The sequence below is a fragment of the Grus americana genome, chromosome 2 (genome assembly GCF_028858705.1).
Source record: "Grus americana isolate bGruAme1 chromosome 2, bGruAme1.mat, whole genome shotgun sequence".
NCBI lineage: Eukaryota > Metazoa > Chordata > Aves > Gruiformes > Gruidae > Grus > Grus americana.
Genome location: NC_072853.1, coordinates 126,650,697 through 126,666,689, shown reverse-complemented (window position 1 = coordinate 126,666,689; position 15,993 = coordinate 126,650,697). Strand labels below are relative to the sequence as shown.

Genomic DNA, 15,993 nt, shown 5'->3' with positions numbered 1-15,993 from the left:
CATAGATGTGAGGCTTAAACAGTAAATTTTTTGGCTGATCTTCTGGTGAATTAGGTCCACCTGGTTAAGTAGCACAGTTCTTCCCTTCTCTTGCTCCTGGCCTGCCTCTCCTGGTGGAGCAGGTCATTCAGCGGCAGCTCCAGCCGGCCGGGAGCAGAGCCCAGGCAGGGAGGTTGAGCGTGATTGGGGGGCATCCCCCCGTCCACTGCTTTGGGAGCCAGCTATGGCACCTTGAGAGCTGGAAATAACCTCCTGATCTTAACTGTATTATTTTATTTTTTTTAGTAGGAGGAGTATCAACAAGCCTTTGCCCTTAGGAAGGAAGGCATTTGTGTAAGTTCATAATGGTGTGCTTCCCACGTTAGCTTCAGAGGAATAGGTAAATAGTGTTTGAACTATTTCTTTGCTTTTATTATCCCTGGCCTAGTGGGAGGCCAGGGCTGCAAGCTGCCGAGGCTGTAACGCAGGCTAACGCTGCGATTCAAGACTACGGCTCCCTTTCTTAAAACGCGCCAGGAACAACTGTTCCTCCTCCTTCATGAGCTCAATTTACGGTTGCAGGAGGCAATGTGTTCTTTGTGCTTGATGAAGTACACCGCGCACGCAAGAGTCTTCAGATGGATTGTCAGTTGGCAGCTCGCTCGCTAGATGCACCTTTACACAATTGCACAAGGCACCAGGAGGTACAAATGTGAAATTTAGCCTTGGGGGCAAAACAAACAAATGAAACTTAGGTATGAATGCGGTGTTATCCATCTGCAGATACAGATATTAGACCTGATCTCCCACTACGCTACTGTAGTTGTACACTAATAGGACTCTGCTGTGATCGCTGGAGTAGCACCACTGCAAGACAGAAACAGCAGTGGTGACAAGTTGGGGCTGTTATTTTTAATTCTGGTGAATAACATAGGATTGAACCCTGTTTGGGGAAAGCCAAACTGCATTCACTGCATGAAACCAGCTGTAATAAAAGGGAGAAACACAGGTGATGTGCTGTCTTGGTGATGCTCCTGAACTTCTGCTCTTCTTTCTGGGTAGGGTACTGAGCAGCCACGTGCAAGCGAAGGGAAGGGGTCTGCCAGCTCACCTTTTTTTTTTTTCTTCCCTGACAGAATTGTAGCATTTCCATTTACTGTTCCTTTAAGTCAGTTTTATCATACGCAATCAGAATTTGTCCCGTAGCTGAAACTTGTTCATTACATGGAATGAATGTGCTTATTATGGAAAGTTGTTTTGTTGAAGGAGTCTGTTAATGGCGTTGTCAGGAAAGAGGTTGCAATTTGTCATGGTAGGTAGCTTTCCAGTTAAGTAAAAAGCAAGTCATGTTCTTTTCCTCTGTGTGTGTTAAGATGAGAAATAAAATAGCTGCAGCAGGCTGAAGCACATGAAATGCTACCGTCAGGCCAGGCAGCGGGCAGGAATAGAGGGCAATGGCTGGTCTTAGTTTACAGCCATGCATTTCCCTGGCCATCAGCAGTCTTGGATAGTGCCCAACAAATTGAATTGATGACTTTGGATAACCCCAGCTTCTCCCGGTTGTGAGGCATCGTACTACCATGACTATTTCCTAAGAGAAATTAATGTAATATCTGTAGATGAGTAGACTGATTTGCCTTTTGGTGACCATGGAGAGAAAGGTCAGGTTCAGGATATTTTTACTTGTAATCGGTTATCCATAAAGAGTTAGTGTACCAGGCTTCAAGATTGTAGCTCAAAAGGGCAGTTGCTTTGAGAAGGTAGCCTGAAAGGGCGCTTGAACAGCTGAAATCAGATGAGACAGATTTAATGGCCTCTTAGTGACTTCTGACTCAAAGTTCAGAGTTCAAAATTTAGTGGTTTTTTTTTTTCTTTACACAGCATGCGGTAAAACAAATGCGCTATAGCTTAATAGAAATTTAATTTCAGGCTGAGTATTTAGAAGTGTTTTTCAACTGCTGTATATGCACTTGGTCACTTCAGCTGTAAGGAGGAGAAGGAAGAATCATGTTGTGTTTGCGGTCTTGTATATTTTTAGCTGATGTGTTAAGACACTGCAATTCCAGAAAAGCCGTCCTCCTGTTCCCCAGAGTATTTCAGTTTAACCAGCTGCATGCAGAATTTTATCTAGACTGCCACAGAAGTTACTAGTAAATCCACTGGGATTTTGGCAGCCAAAACAGTAGACAGTAAGCACAATACTTTGTTTCCCTGCGGGTTTTAGTTTCATGGGGATTCTGCTGTAGGCTGGCACTTCACAGTGGGTTACCTGCAGAAGCCCTGTGAGTTTAGGAAACCTCCCGTGATGGAGTGATTGATTCCCAAAGCTCCTTCTCGTTCCTGCACTGAGCAGGGAAAGGGATGGCTGGCAATATCCAGCGGGTGATGCTCTTACTCTGCAAACCTGTTCCAGGTGACATGATAGATCTTAAGAAAAATTGTGGGGTTTACATTTAGAGTAAGAACTGGCTGGTTTCATGCAGGATACTGAGAAGAGAGATGGGGCAGGGCATGAACGAGAAGGGAATGGCAGATGTGTAGATTAATTCAACAGCAGCACAAGATGCACAGGGACATTGTAGGATCTGCCTATGGAGATCTTCCATCCCCCAGATGGGAATTTCTAACTATATGAAGTAACTTGAGGTGACGCCTATATGAAATACAGATGGAAACATATCAGTGAGTATATTTTGTCTTAGTCAGTGGGTATGGCTAGGCTATTTCCATTGCAGATGTGTTGATGGGCCTTCATGGGAAATACTAGTGATTTATTCTGCCTGCAATTGTTAATGTTAACAACCTTCAGTAGCTCTTTAAGCATCACCTTCTAAGAGTATGTGGTTTATCCTATTTCACACTGGCAATTAGTTGATGATGTTAAAGCACTTTGAAAATGGAAATCGCAAGGCAAATGCTATTTAAACAGTTTATCGTTAAACGTATAATCGCATCTCTCTGCCTACATTGATTGCAATATGTAGAGAAGACGGTAAAGGGAGACAAAGGAGCCTGCCTTTGGTTCAGCCCCAATAAAGGTACGGTGCCCTGTACGTCCTGGCTTGACTCAGCTGCTCCTCTTCCTGTCTCTCCTGCCTGCCTACACCCCCACACTGCAAACCACTTTTTCTTCTAGTTTTCTTCCACTTGCTTGCTGTCTTTCTGGTTTTGTACCTTCTCAATTTCTCATTTGTTCTTAGGACCTCTTTTGGGGGGAGGGAGGTTGGTTTCGTTTGTATTTCTGGGGGCATGATTTTTATTCTTTGGGCAGTTGTTACTGTGTTTGGCATGTTCTGCAGAACTTGAACCAGTCCTGAAATACTATAGTCAATATAAAGGTGGGCATTAATGGTGTATTCATAGACCTGGAAACAGCTTACGGGCTTTTGAGGCTTTTTTTTCCTGCGGAAGCACTTTATGCAGCTTTCTACAACATTCAAGCCAAATCTGCCTTTAGAACCAGGTTTTTTTCCTTCAGCTGTGGTTTTGTGTCTTGGATTGGCAGTTCTAGATATCCACAGTATGATAGCTGTTGGTTTTGCTTTTGGATGTCTTAAAATAAAAAAGAGAAAAAAAATATTTTCTCTTAAATGATAGTAAAATGAAACAATAAAAATAATAATTTAAAATAAACTTAAAAAAATACCAAAGCCATACCTTTCAGCTGTCTTCAAGGAGTATTTTTCTCAGCCTGTTGTTCTACATTGGCTTGCCAATTTTGATCCTACGTCTGAGTTCAGTTAGTTGGGTTTTTTTTTCCTTCAAGGGAGTAGAAACTCCTGTTTTGCTCATTCCGTCTACTAATATTTCAGGGATGTGACAATAGCAGGTGCCAAATTTCTTGTCAAAAATCAAATTTTCAGGCTGATGGAATCCTTGAAACCACAGATCAAGTTTCAGGCCAGTTAAATAAAGCTGTAGAGCATCCATTTGTATCATTCATTCATATAATGAAACCTGTTCTTATAACTCAGTTCTTGATATATTAACCCTGCAGTTATCCTCATACATAAATGGGAGATGTGTTGCTTTTGTCGGTTATAATAGGATATAACCATATAAATCCCCTGTGCATGAATGGAAAAATAGAGGCCCTTAGGCTATAGGTATCAAAGGTCTCCCCTATACTTACAATAGCCTAATAAGGTTATTTTGGAGGCATAGGTAATTACTCATGGACTCCCTATAGCTAGTGATTCATTGTTCACTACTGAAACATTTCTAAATGAATTATGTTTTAAACAAGCAAATCCTTGGCCTTCTCTTTTATGAGGGGAAAAAAAGAGAACTGGAGTGACACAAAATTTCCACCATTTTCTGTGTTAAAATACACTGCTTGCTAGTTAAAAGGTCCCTGGTATTTGAACCAATTTAAATGTACTGTTGTGCTTCTTGCTGTTTTGATTTCATGAATGTGTATTTCTGAATTTCACCTTTTGATGAAAATATTATTGTTGTCATTAATTTGATATTTAGAAAAGACCGTGGATACAAGAGCTCAGTGCAATGAATAAAACAGTTGGAGTTAACTGTCCCTGGGGATAGAATCAATCACTGTTGTAGAAGAGGGTGACATTTAAAAAAGAAACTCAGAAGAAAATGTCATGCTTAAAAAATTAGATTTAAACGCACTACCTCCTGATTGATTTTTATTGCACTCAGATGGATACACTGATTGATCATCATCCTTACAAATGTTTAGTACCATTCTCACTTCTCTAATAATCAGAATAATCTAATTTTCAATGTCATTTAAGTTACCATATTCAAGGTTATAATAGATCATATTTCTAATAAAACATAGCAATTATGTAATGAATAATACAAAGCTGCAAGGCAGAGTTCAGATTCACCTTCGTTAAAAAAAAAAAAAAATACCACTAGTGGCTGGAAGAGCCAGCGTACATGAAGGCAGCCGACAGGATGATGGTCCTCTGGATTTGTGGTGTTTTCTCCTGTGGTTGAGCTGAGGCTCCTGGAGCGCTGGCTGGGGCGCGTTTGCCATGGCTGAACATTATTTCTAAATAGGAAACCAGGGGTGGGCTTGAATTCTGTAATATATCTGCTCGCTCTGTGCCTGGGGAAAAATGATAGCATGCCAGGTGCTTATGAAATTTCTTCCATGATTGTTTCTCTGTGCTCCCTGTTAATTTTGATACGTGTCCGCAGAGAGATACTGTCTCACTTAATTTGAGATGTTTTCTTGTGGCAATTGTACCCAACAGCTGACATGGCTGATTTCTCTGAATCAGCTACAAAATACGCAGGTTTTGATGTGTTTTGGTTTTGTACTTGAAGCCCCTTACATGACTGTGTAGTTGTTATTGGCTTTGTCCATTAGAAACAAGAGTTTTGTGTTTGAAACGTGCTTTGCCTCCAATCGTTCTCCATATGTCAAAGCTCAGTTTTGGCATGGGAATTTGTTTTAAGATAGTTTCCTGTTCTTTTTAAAGACTGAGCAGTTTTGCCTAAAAGAAAACATTATTTCATCTGGAAATCACAACCTAGGAAAACCAATCTATTTATAACTACCTGGTGTTCTGCATATTTTAATGCTATGTTTGGCTTGCAATTGTATTGCTGTTAAAACGTGAACAGGAGTCTTACCATTCTGAATTGATGGCATGTCACAGTGATCGTGTTGCTTTCAAGATTGTTATTTTCGTCATACTCTGGAGACTGGAAAACCAACCTTCCTGAGGTCCATCATCCCTGTGCCTGTTTCCACCAGCTACCGGGTGATGTGGAGCTGGGTGCTGGCTCTGTCCATGGGGTTGGAGAGCCTCGTTCAGCAGCAACAGCAACGGGGGGGTGCTAAGTCTCCCTTGGTTTGAGGTTTTCCAAGGTGACTTTGTGAAAGATGTCCTTACGGTTTGCCATTTATTACCATCAGCACAGTTTATTGAAGGGTGATGGGGAGAAGGGTGATGTGTGGGGCATTTATCCTGATGGATCAAGCTTGGCAGCAGCAATAGGTAAGCATTTTGCATATTTGACTGAAATTGTCCACAGCTGCTAACTTCTGCTAGAATTAGACATTTTTAGCAGCTACTGCTGGAACCGGAGAGGTCAGAGTGCGAAAGAGCTGTGCAAGACTCTTGGCTTTCCACCCTAGCAAGCAGCTTGGTGCTCCTGGAAGCCCTGGGTGCGGTGCTGAGCATCGGCCCCAGCGTCCGCGTGTGGCACCATGTGCCTGTGATGTCTGGCAGCCCAGGTTGCCTGGCATTCGGCAAAGGATAGATGGCTTCCCACGGTGCCGCAGAGCAGGCAGGGCAGCGAGGCTCTGCCAAGAGTTGGCAGGTCTGTGATGGTCCTGCCTCAGCTCACCTCTGATTTCTCTTCTCATCAGTGTTTGCAAACAAAAGGAGTCTTTTTGAAAGCCTACCTTGCGCCCCGTGCTGTGCAATTACTGACATGCTCTGTGTGCTTTATGGTGCTTTTGAGATTTGTTAGCTTAACGAGTAACTTCCAAAATATTTAAGGACGAGAGAAGTGTGGTTTTACAGGAATGTGAACTAACTGGAAACACTAGTAGTTGTCGCTACAGGAACAAACCCAGTTAACTAGTACACAAAGCTCTTCAAAGGTCACAGGCATCTCCGAGAGGCAAAACTGCAATGATAGCCTTTCAAGTAATGAATTTATAACTAATTATTATAATATATGAAAGGTGCTGTCAAACTGTCTTCTGGGCACCTGGGAAAGCAAAGGTTATGCAAGTAATTGAAAAAATTGTGTTCTGAGCTGCAGGTGGTTCTACCCTGGACACATTTATGCCACCTTTGACAAAGGGGAGCATGAACACTCACTATTTCATAATTTTATCTGATTATCTAGAAACTGCCCAAACCTCTTGGGCTGGATCCCAGACTCTTCTTAGGCCAAACAGTGACTAAGTTTGGTGGACCTGAGGGGCTTGCGTTTAAGACTGGATGATTCCCAGCATTACGACACGCTTGAAATGATCCCGCTCAAGCAGGAGAATTGCTGCGTGGTTTCTAAATGAGAGCGCTGGGGTCCTGTGAGAGAAACTATTCCTCCTTTCCCTATGCTTAGTTTTGTCTACAGCAGGCCCTGCTTTTCTTGAAAAGTGCATCCTCCCCTCCTGCAGCTTTGGTGCCCTGCCCATTGCTTCAAGCAGAAGAGGGTAAAAATGTGTCCGAGGCTGAGGAAAGCAGTGGCAAACCTGGGGTGACGAGAACGGACTGGCAGGGACAGGTAGGGCATGGGACAAGAGGGGATGTTCAGCCCCTTCTTCCACCAGGTAGGGGGGTGAACGTTTGAGGGTAGGGGCTGGTCCTTAAAGCTAAGGCAACAGAAAGTGCCTTCACCAGCTTACGAACCCTGCCGCGGCTGCCTGGAGGTTTCTGGGTGTGGAAGTACAAGTCCTAGCGTGTGTGTCGAGGGGACAGGGAAGCTGTCATGAGAAGATGGATTGGAGCAGACGTGCTCAGGCGTGGGCGTGCGTGGCTCAGCCGTCTGAGCAGCACCGAGACTCGCACGGACGTGGCTTCCTCACGTACCAAGATACACCTCTTTTCAAGCTCTTCCCCCACCACCACCACCTTACTTGTTTTTTTAGATTTTTAACTTCCAGTATTTCTCACAGGGCAAGAGAGTTTCCATACTGTCCCCTGTCGGGAGCTCTTAAATAATGCAGCCATCGACTCTGAATTTAATGCACAAGTAATGAAATTCATAACCTGAGTTTTCTATGGTAGCATTAACTGTGACACAGATTCATCACTGGCATATCATCATTAAAAGGCAGTCGGATTGCATCGGGGATTGATGTGATCATATGCATGTAAAGATCAAGATACAAAAAGGTGTGATTTATGTAATATAAGCATAAGCTGTAATCCAAAACCCTTCCCACGCGTGGTGTGACAGTTCCTGTTCCCAGAGCAGTGATGGCTTTTAAATTTACTGGGTAAATGTGTGTGTTTATATGTTTTTATTTAACTCTTTTAAACATAATGTTGTCTTAATCTTTTTCTCTCTTTTTTTTTTTTGCGGTGAATTACAGTTGAATCTGTGTAATAGTTCAATCTTATTGAAATTCATTATATTTTTGGAGCCTGGCTGTTACATGTCAGTACTTTATTGTGTTAATCATACAGGGAATATAGAAACACTGCCGTGTCTGATACAGCCTTAGCGAAGACAAATGTAGGAAATATCAAAAGTGTACATAAAGCAAGAAGATAAATGTTATTCAGGTTTTATCATTATTACAAAGGCTATTGGAATTGTAGAAAAAAGGTAATGCTGAACAAAAACTGTTCTTAGTTTTCGGGATCTGTTAATTCTCTCCTTCCTTCCCTGTAGTGATTTGTGCCTTAAAGGAAAAAGGGCAGAGCTGGGCCAGTTTGGTGATGTCTCTGGTGGCTTTCAGGTACAGCTGCAGAAGGAGCTGTGCCGGGATAGCACGGGAGCGGTGGCATAGTTCCTGACAGAGTTATCTCCTGGCCTCTGGGAGCTCTTGGCAGCTGCTCCGAAGCCTGGCCTAAATATTGTGTTTGTCTTCCATGACGAGTTCAAAGCTATTGAGATAAGTAGTTGCTGAGGCCGCCTGTTTGGCAAATTTGTCAATCAGCTCGTAGAGCTATAAGTAAATGGGGCTTTATTACAAAGGCTTATTGCTCTTTGCGGTTGTGTAGGAGTTTACGTAATTTTCTAAGGAGCTCTTTTATCTCCCAAGTACAGCGGCGATTAGGATTTACTTCTGGAGTGTGGTGGCAGTTTAGAGCACTCAAGACGTGTGTCGATCCTGGATGTTTTCTCAATGCAAGAGACTGCACTTGTGCTCTGCGCTGGGGTCCGGTGAACAAATCGGGGCCTTGGCTTTAGGGGAGTATTTGTAAAAGGAAAAGGGAGGGATCCAAATTCCTCTTAAACCTGACTGCACTGGTGGCACTGAACCTTCACAAGAAGGTACCTTTTCTGTCCACCTTTCTTGGCCTTCTTTCAGTCTCTCCAGACACCAGAATTGACGGTGTTCGAGGTTAGGCTTTAATCTGGTGGGGTGCTCAGCATCCCAGCCCTGATCCAGCAAAGCACATAATTGACTTCATTGCGGGTCTGTTCACACAGTTAAAGTCAAGTTTATCTTTAACATATCTGCTGGATCGGGGTCAGAGTTTTCGCAGTTGCAAAGTAAAACTTTTCGTGAGAAAACCAGAATCATTCGTCACATGGAGTATGTGCCTGACCACCTCATAAAGGAGCAACAATATTCACTGCATCTACCCCTTGTTTTCTGTTACACATATTACATTATTCCTGTATATGCCCCTGACTCTGCTGCTTTCCCACCCCACCATTTTCCCCTGTCATTCTTACTTTTCCCTCAGAAGTGACACCCAGAGGAAAATGAATCCAACTGTGTGTCATTGGTTCTTTGACAGATGCTGTAGGTGATACTGGATTGATAACTCTTCCTCCTGAAACGTTCACTGTCTGCTCTTTGCGATCATTTGTGGTTTGCAGGCGTGTAGGAAGCAACCACGGAAGATATGGAGATGGACCTGGGGAACCAACCCATAGGGGAAAAGAACTAGCATGGAGGTGGCTCTGGGCATGTGCCCGTTTTGCTGCGCTTCCCTCCCTACGGCACGGATAGATGTGCTTTCTGGGGCGGGACAGTACAAATGAGAATCGGCAGATCTTCGCTCATTTAAAATCCCCAGCCATCCTCACGTGTGCCAAACCCACCAGCCGCGCCACTCTTTTGAATATCATGAGGTTTTGAACAGCGGTGAATGTTAAGGTTGGCTTTTATTTGTCCAGCAGCATTTAGTCTTTGGGGTGTTTAATATTGACAAGGTGTCCTTGGGGAGAGGGATTGATTTTGTTTGGCTTTGTCGTAAAGCCTTACGCATCTGGTTACGCTTAAGATGTTAGCTTTAGCAAACAACGAGCCTCTTGATAAAATTCACAAGTACTGGCAATACTGCGGACGTAGACTTATCTCCTGGGGACGTTTTGTAAAATTAAGCTATTTTCATTAAAAGAACAAAGAGTAGCATGGTGATGGAGCAGCTGTCATATTTTACTACAAAACACAAAGATGTGGGAAATCAATTACAGCACGAGTGCAGCACAATGCATGTTTCCAGTAATCCCTCACGGCCGGGGGAAGGTAGAAGGCTGATCTGAGCGCAGGAGCAGATGGCAAGCAACTCTAGATAGCTTCACTGCCATTTTTACTCTTTCAAGTGTTTGTGCTTCTCCTTTGATCTCCAGATCTTGAGTTTAATGTGTTTCATCTTCTTTCATTTACTATTTTCACATTTAACTTTCCCTTTAAATAACTTTTGCTTGGTGGAGTTTATATTAGTATGGGTTTTGTTATCTTCCATACTGAGAAATTTAAGGAGAAAGATAGTTGCTGTCTTTTTTTAGTGTTGTTCACATCCAATAAAATACCAGCTGTGTCACTGCAGAGGACTTTGCCATTCATCACGCACAGCTGTAATGACACAATGAAAAAATCCCACCTCACAAAGTTACTGAGACACAGTGCATGTGAAGTTGCAGCAGACTTTTCTTGGAAAGTAGATAGGTACTATGGGAATGTGACGGCACGTCCACAACAAGCACCTACGGAAGTTTGGTTTCATCATTACCCATTAAATCTAATTCTTACAGTTATTAAGCTTGCATTCGTATCCTTTGTGCATATAACATTTTTGTCTCCACTTAACCATAAATTATTTTAAAATAGAAGCATTTTGCAATGTTTTGAAGTAGAGCAGCAAAAGCAACATGGAGTGATCTGAATAACCACGTGATCTGTGTCTGCTTTTTCTATAGCTGTCAGAAATGATAGGAACAAAAAGAAGAAGGAACCTTCAAAGCAGGAGTCCACAGAAAACTATGAAATGACAGCAGAGTTGGATGATCTCACTGAGAAGATCCGAAAAGCTCATCAGGAAACCTTTCCCTCGCTCTGCCAGCTGGGAAAATACACTACAGTAAGTATGGTTTGTGGCACGTACGTTCTGGATACGCCTGGATGGTGTGAGTTGTGCATTGGAGGCTTCAGACATTTTAAATAGATGCAGAAGTAGATGCACTGTTCGCACCTCCTTAGCCACGAAAAAACACAGGTATGCATGCAAATGCATGCTGAAGAAGAGAAATTGCACTTAGCTGTAAGCATTACTTAGCGGTATTGGGAGAGACTGTCTGAAGGATTAATCCAGCCAAGAGACAAGCTTGGAGTCCACGAGTCAATTACATGCCATCATTCATTAGAAATTTGTTGGCTTCCAAAGACTTGATCTCTGCTTGTGCAACAGCAGATTCCAACTTTGCAGGTGTAGAGAGTTCTTGAATGCTGCTGGATCACTGGTGGCACTCCCAAAGGTACCGAGGTCAAGGAAAATATGAAATACCTAAATAAACCAGTTTCCAGAATGCTTATTTGTAGTTTATTCCTCTTTCAGTCTACTGAAATACCACAAAGCAGCACAAACTTCTGCTGCTTTTAGAAATGAAAAATCAGCCCCACGTCAAGAAATTCAGTACTGTGGGAATTTCTCCAGAGGATGAGTCAGGGAAATAATTTTTTCTATACGTACCTATGTTGCTAAATACAGGGAAGGTCAGTGATATTGAGTGACTTTAGAGAGAAAATTCAATGTCACGTTTGCAAATGCAGTAATAAAAGAGATGCTAAAAAATAACTGTTAGGTAACGTTTAGAGTCTTCGGTAGAGGAATGATCTTGCTGTCGGTTGAAGCAGCACTGGCTGTTTCAGAGGGATGTCCAGAAGGTCCCGAAGTAGTCGAGCGTGTGCTCCCGCTGCCGAGACCAGGAACTCAGGAGTGGCATGGCTGGGGCAAGGAGACACTCGCCTCCATGGTCCTTGTCCTCCAGCCCCAGCTGGAGATCTGGGCCCAAGCCCCAGAGGCCAGGTGAAATACCTCTATCACTGGATTGCGCTCTGTTTTGAGTAAATGCTCAGCTACTGAAACAAATGTTAAATTTCTCAAAGAGTGATCTAGGCAAATCCCTGTGTGGCATCAATATTCACTGTTTTAGCGGGCAGGATGCTGTTTTATGGCATGCTCATCTGTTTGCAAAGTGCAAGGTTCAAAGCTCTCAGGTCTAGGTGTAAGAGTTTGTATTTAGGTGCAAGAAAAGCAAGCATATGTGGTGTGACGTTAGAAAAAAAGCATGTTTTTCATGTTACTGAAAGTATTTTCACAAACATTTTTCACATTTAATTTTGAAACCCACATAAAATGGTTAGTACTGGGGAAGGCGCTTGTCCTCCACGTGCTTCTCTGGTGCTAGCCCTGCTCGGGTGAGATGTAGTCAAAACAGTTAGCATAGGCGTGCTGGTAAATATTGCACAGGCAGACCCCCAGGGATTAGCGCAGCGTGCAAGGCTGGAAGCTTGAAAGCAGCCAGCTTGTGACGTAACCGACAGCAAAGCTGGAGGCGGTGGGATCCATAGTGTGTCTTTTCAAGGAAATTCCTGTGTTAATGCCCTCCACCCCTCCTCTCAGCACATGTGGTTGCATCCTTGTCTTGGAGTGAATAAAATCTCCCAAACAGGCGCTTGCACTCCTGCAAACGCAAGAGCGCTTCTGAACAAGTGTGGAAAAAATCTTCCCAGTTCAAAGACGGTGGGTTTATGCCTTGTAGAAGAGGTGATCATATGGCTGCAGCTGGGACGCGTAGCCAGGCTGGTATGCGTGCCAGAATTTATTGCTCACAGCCTGCCTTGCAAATAGCCCGGCTATCCCAGAATAACAATACGTCGGTATACCTCCCGACGTACTCGTGTTGGTACGTACTGTTGTGTTACCTCTGAGTTTGAAGAGTGCAGTGCAGCTGGTGTGATGGAACTTCGTACTGGTAATTGCCAAAGATGCTGGAGGGTTGAAAGGTAAACCTGGGCACCTATATGCTTGCATTATGTATTGGATGCTTAACTATCAATAATATTTTAGCTCTTGAAGTGATACAAGTGAATGAAATTGAAGAGGGTCTTGTTGCATATCACACCCATCACTGCTGCCTTTGTCCTTGGGTTCCTGCTGGCCCCCATGGTGAGTTTATCTCCCTGTTGGAATTTCAGAGCCCTTGCTGAGAGCACCTGGATCTCAGTAATGAACAGATGAATGTGGTCCCAAGTAACCATGACCTGACCATGCTCTCTCTGAGGCTGGATATTGGTCAGTTGTGTCTTAGCCCAGATCGGACAGCTTGGGGAAGGAGATCTCTTGGTTTTATCCTTGGTCTGTTGGAAGTCCACAGCGGTTAGCTGCATGTGGCTGAGGTCCCTGCCGCTTGTCATGGTTTGGTACTATGCAAGTTGTAATAACAAATTTATACTGAAAGAGTTATTTTTGGCTTACCTTGAATCTTTGAGAGCAATACAGCTTCCTTCAACAGCTGTATCAAAACTAATAGCGGCGGTGCTAAATACTAACTGTCTTCCTGCTGTATTCTCATAGTCTCTGTGTGAAATGTGGAGTATTTAAATCTCTCATCTAGCCAAGGTCTGGTGACCACTCCAGCTTTTTCGGTAGGAATTCAGTGTTAAGAGCTCACTTTTGTGAACACTGTGCCCAGCTGTGGAAGGACAGAGTACTGCTGGGGCTGGAGTAAGGGTCATCTTCATCTCCAGCTGCTCGTCATCCCAGGAGCAGAGGCGAAGCCTTTCTGAAGCAGTGGAGGATCCAGGAGGCAGCAGGTGTGTGTGTGCTGGTTGGAGGAGCACGGCTCGGACACCACCACCAGCTGCTGATCAAATGGCAGGGCTCAGGCAATAATCTTTCTTTTTGAGACACTTGAAATAGAAACGAGAAATCCAAAAGGAGCACACAGCCCTTTTTCTAAACGCTGAGTCCAAGGGGAGAAGAAGCCTATGCCACTCTACTTTTCTTGATAGTAACAAGCTAGTACGGGTGGGAGATTGCCACCAGTCCTGCTTTGATGCCTGGTTCTATAAGCTAGCAGTCACGAAGCATGGCGCGCTCACACTGCGGAGCATACAGATTGCTTTCATAACCTTAGAGTTTTTTATTTAATTCTTTAAGTGAGAGGTGAGAAGCGAGCGTATTGAATCGATGTGGATTCACTTGAATTTCATGAGCTCTGCACTTCTGTACTGATAGAGACGGTGGATGGAAGAAACTGTTCTGCAAACATGGCCTCTGTGCACCTTTGGTTACGTGATCGTTCAAACTGATTTAAAACATGATTTTCTTTGTTGCTAAAAAGAGCAAAGAATTTTCAGTATAAGAGAGTGCAGTAAAAAAGACCTTGCAGAGATACAGTCATAAAAAAATCTGTTCAGACATTTGGCTTGCGTATGTGGCTCCTCTCAGTCTTGAGTGCTGTAGCCTGCATTTCCCAGAGGGACAGGTTACATGGCAATTTTTCCCCCGCATTGTGTATTTTTACCTGTTCCAAAATGGTTTGGGGGAAGCATTTTCAATTACGCCTTTTTATATCCATCTGCCCTTTAAAAAGACAAAAGTGTCCCTATCTGTAATAATTACCGTACTTTGCATAGTTAATAAAAGTCTACTTAAAATAATGGGAGAATAGCACTCGTATTAAATTCCCTGGGTCATTTGACCTAACAGTTGCATTTGGTGGGCAGTGGCAAGTATAGTTCTGCCGATGATGAGAATCAGCAAGCTGTTTTAAACGTAATGGATTTCAAAAGTCCATCATAAATAGATCTGTTTTATTACTGTCATCCAGGTAAGAGAGAGTGCCTTAGTAATTTCTCTGGAGATGTCATACTTTATAGTATAATTGAGTGTAACTATACTGCTTGTCCCTTGAGACTGGTATTATTTGTAAGTCTACAGCTGTGTTACATCCAGCCTCGTGATAAAGGGAGGATAAAAAAGAAAATAATTTCGACTCTGCGGACCCTTGCTGTGGGTTCTCCCGGGTGGCTCTTGGCTGGCTGGGAGCGGAGAGGTTTTGCATCTCGGCGGCATTTTGTCCTTTGTAAGTGCTGGGCTTAGAAGTTACACAGCTATTGTTCTGTGCCATTGCAGAGGAATATATATGTATATCTATATATATCTCCTGATGCTGGGACGGAGCAGAGACGAGCGCTCTGGTCCTCGGTGAGCTCGCCGGAGCTGGAGTGCATTGCTGCTTTTACTAAAGAGGCGTAGCAAGTGTTCCTGATTAGGGCAGAGTGCCCCTGTGAGCCTTGTTTCCTTTGTAAAGTGGATTTTAAAGACAGTAGGGATTCTGCTACTGTGTGTGTTTCTGCGAGTACCTCGTCCCATATCGTTAATGTGGAGACAGAGCAGCCTGCAATGAAAAAACAAAAATGATGGAAAAAATGGGATCAATTTCTGTGGCAAAAATGGCTGTTTAATTGGATTTCATAGCAAGGTTGGGCTTTTCCACTGATAAAGATGCCACTAGGGTGTATTACAGTATTGTTCCACCATATGTGCGCTGGTGCAAGGGCCTGAAAAACATGCAAGACTGCTCCTGGAAAAGACACCCAAAAAACTGCTTCAGTAAAATATTCGGGAAAAGTCATAGCGTCTGCATCTTTTTCACAGCATGGGTAGAGGAGATCCCCAGGCAAATTTAATCAGAGTTTCTGTTTCTAACGTACATTTTATTAACCCCGTATTTTACTGTTCAACCTATACGTTGATACTGAGTCGGTTTTGGTTTTACGTGTTCAGAAATGCTAAAAATCTTAACTGTTTTCCATGAGGCTCGCAACTACATTCATTACCAAATAAAATGTTAAAAGTCTTTCCATTTGTAGCATCTCGAAGATAATGTGTAAACCACATTAGCTCCAAAGCCGAGGAATCTGGCACCCGGTGTAATAAAACACCCGGTTATTTCGTATTTTATTAACTGCCCCTTCTCTTCAGTTTGCATAATAGTGAGTTAAATTTACATTTGTTAAGACGGCCATGCATTACTCTTAATAGAAGACATGTCAAACTTCCCGTTGCCGGTACTGCAGCATGATAAAGTAACCTCATATGATACTGA

At 43.2% G+C, this 15,993-nt stretch overlaps 1 protein-coding gene across 7 annotated transcripts in view; it reads left to right on the top strand.

The window, feature by feature from the left end:
* RARB (retinoic acid receptor beta) overlaps positions 1–15,993 on the top strand; it is a 335,268-nt gene that overhangs the window by 303,920 nt on the left and 15,355 nt on the right. For all 7 annotated transcript variants that reach the window (XM_054815866.1, XM_054815865.1, XM_054815867.1 and 4 more), the window contains one exon: positions 10,798–10,958. In XM_054815866.1, coding sequence (XP_054671841.1) covers positions 10,798–10,958 — 161 coding nt within the window. The remainder of the gene's footprint in view (positions 1–10,797; positions 10,959–15,993) is intronic.